This window comes from Apodemus sylvaticus, chromosome 15 (genome assembly GCF_947179515.1).
Source record: "Apodemus sylvaticus chromosome 15, mApoSyl1.1, whole genome shotgun sequence".
Lineage (NCBI taxonomy): Eukaryota > Metazoa > Chordata > Mammalia > Rodentia > Muridae > Apodemus > Apodemus sylvaticus.
The window spans coordinates 42,860,822-42,866,821 of record NC_067486.1 but is presented as its reverse complement, the minus strand read 5'-3'; the positions used below and the strand labels follow the sequence as shown (position 1 = coordinate 42,866,821).

At 38.2% G+C, this 6,000-nt stretch overlaps 1 protein-coding gene across 1 annotated transcript in view; it reads right to left on the bottom strand.

The window, feature by feature from the left end:
- Window positions 1-1,220: 1,220 nt before the first annotated feature.
- Adgrg7 (adhesion G protein-coupled receptor G7) overlaps window positions 1,221-6,000 on the bottom strand; it is a 73,638-nt gene continuing 68,858 nt past the window's right edge. Inside the window, exon 16 of the mRNA XM_052159115.1 lies at window positions 1,221-1,481. Coding sequence (XP_052015075.1) covers window positions 1,221-1,481 — 261 coding nt within the window. The remainder of the gene's footprint in view (window positions 1,482-6,000) is intronic.

Sequence of the window (6,000 nt, the reverse complement as noted above, 5' to 3'; positions counted from 1 at the left end):
TTCATCTGATCAATATTTGAGTCAATAGCATCTTGCTATTTTTCTCTTTGTCCAGCCCATATCTGAGTGTAGCACTATAATACCTAAGCTTAGAGCATGGGCCTTTCAGAATTGTTTTTTCTGCTGTACTTTTCTCTACTTTGTCTACTCTCTCATTAGGTCACGTCTATAGTATAGATTAAATAAGCTTGTCTTGGCTTCCCTAGGAATCCAATTGTCAATTGTCATTTGCAACCATTTCTGTGAGAATGCACATTCGTTGAGTAATGATGAGAAGGATTTGCATTTAAGAGCACTGGATGCTCTTCTAGAGGACCCAGGTTCAACTCCTAGCATCAGCATGTCCACTCACAACTATAACTCCAGGGGATCTGACCCTCTTCTGGCCTCCACAGGCACTGCATGCACATGGTACATGCAGCTATAAAACAGATAAAAAAGTTAGAAAGAATGCAGTCTTTGGGGAATGATGAGAAGAAGCCTGTGTTAAGCTGACATGAAATTTGTTAGTTCCATAGTACATACACTCACACGAGAAGCCTGTTTTCTAGCAAAACAAAAAAACAAAAATTCAAAGATGGTATCTCCTAAGTTCAGAGGGGAATCTCTTCATACTTCAAGGTTTGGAGTTCTATGACATATGTGTGATTATATTTTTTTCATTTTGAATCTCATCACTAATAATATATAGATATTAAAAGGTATATGTGTGTGTGCACATGCACTGTAAATAACTAGAGGTTTAGCAGTATACTTATCTATCTCTCTATCCATTTCTTACAGAGTTGATTTTTCTGGTCACAAAACACTTTTTTAAACAAAACACCTTTTTTCTAAAGAGGAGACTGGTTGCCAAACTCTTTATTGGCCAAGGTTTAATGTATGTAAGCAACTCACTGTACTTATCAAGACCTACTTTGTTCTAGAAAGGATTTTTTTTCTCACTGTAAAAGAATTTGTTGTGAGTTCTGCAGAACTCTCAAAGTGTGTCATACAAACTTAATAACAATGGTCCTCTTAATATTAAGTGGGATTCTTCACTTGACTCACAGAGTAATCTAGTGAAAAGCACAAAAAGCTACCAAATCCATTCTCCCTGGGATAATAAACAGCAAGTTTTAACACGTATTCAGGAAGATATTGTAGGCGAATTAGAGAATAACAAACAGATACAATTCTTATGAGTTGGATAGAGAAGACCATCATAGGTAACAGTCTTGTTAGGCACTTGATTTTGCTTGGTCACTTTCAGACAATGATGTTTCCTCAGTCTCTGCAGATGGCTCCAGCAGCCTAAACCGTTCGTTCAGGGATGGTATGGACCTGAGCATATTGTACATCCTTACACGCAGATTCAGCGGGGTCATCGAAGTCCTCGGCTTCACTCTGTCAAAGGATGATGACAGCGACTTCAATACTTTGGAAGCTTCACTCTGAAATACTTTCGTTCGAACAGTGTAGAGAATGAATATTTGCAATCCCTGAAAAGAGAAATAAAGTTTAATACTAGGCAGTGTTACAATACAGGCTTCCGCAGTACAGAAGGAGGAGATTCTATTCCACCCTCTGACTCTGAGGCAGCACAGCTGCCCCACAACAAGAGCCTGCAGCTGCTGTGCATGTGCATACCCTTCAGATAGAAGCATGCATATTGAGAAGAACAATGGTTGACATTACGGTCGTGCAAGTCTGCCCCCTTATCTTTACAATCTTCAGTTTACAAAGTTGGAAGAGTTTCTGGAGGGTGGGGGGGTGTTACCGGTTTCTTCTACTTCCAACACTGTGATTCCATTTCCTGGAGATCTAGTGACATAGCTGGAATTTTAAATATTCAATGATTTTTTAACAACACAAATTTAAGACCTTGCTAGTCACTGATTCCCTGTTCTTCCCATGTGGATAAAGAGATGCACATAAAGACATAAGTCACTAAAGGCTGGGCAGCAGTCTTTGCATGGCTTTAAGCTGGCCCTTACCAATGTCCCATTGGCTCCTCACCCTTTTCATTCACCCATCATCTTTGATTCCTTTCTGTTCTTCCATGAGCCCTAGAAACTAAGCCTTACCATCCCCAACTAATGGATATGCCAACTGAAATTAAGATTTAAACTATTTGCTCAGCATTTCCCATCTACTATCAGTAGAGCTTGGAGCTAAATTACTACTTTTTTGGTTTCCATCTTTCTTTCTTATACAATATATGATGTTATCTTTTAATTGTAGCTATAACAGAAATGTACTACCCAGTATATTATAGTCTCTATGAAGCCTTTCTTAATTTTTCATTTACATTATTGATGAAAATAAACTATTAAATACTATTTGTAGCCTGGCTAATAATATTGTATCAGTGTACATTCCTTAATTTTGCCAGTGTACTATATTATAGAAGATATTGCCAGTGGGCAATGCTGGTCAAAGAATATATGAAAAGTATATTTTTTTCCTGGGTTTGGTTGTATATTGTAGCAATAGAAGATTTTTTTTTTTACTAGAAAGGTGGCTCAGCAGGTAAGAGCGTTCACTGCCTTTCCAGAGGATCTGGGTTTGAAGCCCAAGACCCACATCATAGCCATGTATGACTCCATTGCCTCTTCTAGCGGGCATGAGCACAGGCGTGCATGTGCTACACATTCATCATTTCTAAGAAAATTCTAAAGATGTAATTATTACTTCTAAAGTTTGGTGGTGGGCATTTGGGAACTTGATAGCACTTTTCAACTTCAAATAATCTAAAATGAATCCAAAATTATTGCTTAAAGGGTGTCGAATAACAATGAGGAAAGTTAATTAATTCTGTAGCACCTCAGACTTTTTGTCAATAATTATATGTCAAAGAATTTCAGTTCATGTACTGCATCTAAAGACAAATTGTCAGCCAGGAAATTTTTCAATAATGTTTTTTCAAAATCTACTGAAGTGGTTACTCAAAAAATACTATCACTGATGAGTCATTAATTTTAAAAAGAAGCCAAGGCAATAAGACAATCCAATAAGATACCGTGGACACTTTTAAAATGGAGTGTTAGATATAATAAAATTTAGTTAATACAAATATCAAATATAATTTAAGTAATTAATATTTTCAAGGGAAAATATTGTTGACAATGTCAATCATGTAGTAAATTTTAAATTGCACCAATAACATTAGGAGGTAGTAAACAATTACACAATGTTAATAGTATTCTTTCTCTCAGACTATAACTCAGCAGTAACTGTGTTTGCATTAATAAGATTCCTAGCATTACAGAAAACTTTCGCTCATACATATTACTTTTGAAGGAGTGGGGAAGACCAGTACATGCTCTTTCACTCCAAAAAAGAAATGAAAGTTGAACTTTATAGTATTCATTAATAAACAAGGATTGTAATCAACAGACTTTAAAAATATAACAAAATGTATAATAATTATAAAAATTATATGTACGAGGTAATATTATTTGCATAACATGGTATTTAAATGTAGGGGGACAATGGTAGATGCCTATGACAAAATATGATAGAATAAGAACAAACAGGTTTGCCTCTTTCAGGTTTTAAACAAATTTTCTTTGCTTGTTTATTGTGTGCAAATGTATGGGTGCACGCTCGTCACATTGAGTGAATGTCAGAGGATCACTTGTAGGAGTCAGTTCTGACTGAATGATCTTGAATAAGTGCCTAACTCCAGTAGTGTAATGACAAGCAAGAAGCATGAGCAAGATGAATAGCTCCCTGTGATCTGCAAGGCAAAATCAAATGGCCTACCATCAAGGCATTCTCAGAAGGCAGAGGAGAGGAGGAAAAAGTAATGGTGAAAACTATAAAAGATTCTAGCAGTTCAGCCATCCTGAAATAAATACATGCAAAGAAAGTAATAGCTGTGTACACCATAGACATAATACTAAATGTTAAAGCTAAGAGAAATCCCTGATGTAAGCAGAGAAAAAGAAAGCATTTGTGTGTAGTAGAACAGTATGAATGGCTGAAGATTGCAAGCTGATACAACCACTCTGGAAATCAGTTTGTCAATTCCTCAGAAAACTGGACATAGTATTACCTGAGGATCCAACTATACCACTCCCGAGCATATACCCAAAAGATGCCCCAACATGTAATAAGGACACATGCTCCACTATGTTCATAGCAGCCTTATTTATAATAGCCAGAAGCTGGAAAGAACCCAGATGTCTCTCAATAGAGAGTACAGAAAATGTGGTACATTTACACAATGGAGTGCTACTCAGCAATTAAAAACAATGACTTCATGAAATTCTTAGGCAGATGAATGGAACTAGAAAATATCATCCTGAGTGAGGTAACCCAATCACAAAAGAACACACATGGTATGCACTCACTGATAAGTGGATTTTAGCCCAGAAGCTCAGAATACCCAAGATACAATACACAGACCATGTGAAGCTCAAGAAGAAGGAAGACCTACTTCAGTCCTTCTTAGATGTTGGATCAAAATACCCATGGGAGAAGATACAGACACAAAGTGTGGAGCAGAGACTGAAGGAAAGGCCATCCATCTCAGATACAGTTAACAAACCCAGACACTATTGTGGATGTCAACAAGTGCTGGCTGACAGGAGCCTGATATAGCTGTCTCCTGAGAGGCTCTGTCAGTGCCTAACAAATACAGAAGTGGATGCTCACTGCCAATCAATGGACTGAGCACAGGGTCCCTAATGGAGGAGCTAGAGAAAGGACCCAAGGAGCTGAAGGAGTTTGCAGCCCTATAGGAGGAATAATGATATGAACCAACCAGTACACCCAGAGCTCCCAGGGACTAAACCACCAACCAGAGTACACATGGAGAGATCCATGGCTCTAGCCGCATATATAGCAGAGGATGGCCTTGTTGGACACCAGTGAGAGGAGAGGCCCTTGGTCCTGTGAATGCTCAATGCCCCAGTGTAGGGGAATGCCAGGACAGGGAAGCAGGAGTGGGAGGGTTGGTGAGCACAGGGTGGGGAATGGGATAGGGAGTTTTTGAAGGGGAAACGAGTAATGAATACAACATTTGAAATGTCAATAAAATCTCTAATAAAAAATAAGAAAATAAAAAATGGAAATGTAGCAAAGTGTGAAATTAATTACTTCTCTAAAATGCCAAAAGGAGTTGGGGGAAGCCTCACCCAACCCAGAGTTCCATATCTAATGAAAACTCTTGCAAGAATAAGAATGAAACAGATAAAAGTTGAAGAAGAAAATACTTAGTCACCAAAGCCATAAATTACAAGAAACACTAAGGAGTGACTTTGGCCTCAAGGGAAATGATACTATGTGACATTTAGATCTCCAGAATGGAAGGCAGGTCCTGGAAATGGATGACAGATGGCCAAATATAAAGGCTTACCTATAATTTCTTTTAGACGCATATGTCTTTTTAAGGAAAATATTCATATTGATTTGTGGGGTTTATTCCATATAAAACATAAGGACATAAAATGGCAGCACGAGGGAGAGGGGTGGCAGGCAGATTCTACTGTTGTGACACCCTTCATTTTACTGGGTGTTATAAAATATCAGTTTTAAGTTCCTAGTTATGAATGTATACTACACTATGAACTTATCCCCAAATGCAAAGTGGTATTGATTACTGGAATGTGAATTAAAATGGAGATATAATGATAATCAGTTGTACTCAAAAGTGAGGAGGACATGGGTAGCAGGGGAATTAAAAACAAATGAGTGGTCAGCCTTCCATGAGCAGCCTTCAGATGAAGATGTTGAACTCTCAGCTCTGCCTGCGCCATTTCTACCTGGATGCTGCCATGCTCCCACTTTGGTGATGATGGATGGACCCTCCGAACCTGTAAGGCAGCCCCAATTAAATGTTTTCCTTTTAGGAGTTGCCTATAAGGAAATGGTACCTGTTCACAGCCGTAAAAGCCTAAGACAGTATGTTTTGTCCAATGATTCAAGGGGAGCTGGTAGGGGCTGGTAGCACAGTCTCCTCCTGGAGTAAAAGCAGGTACAGCGTAAAACTACACACTACACCTGCATGTTGAT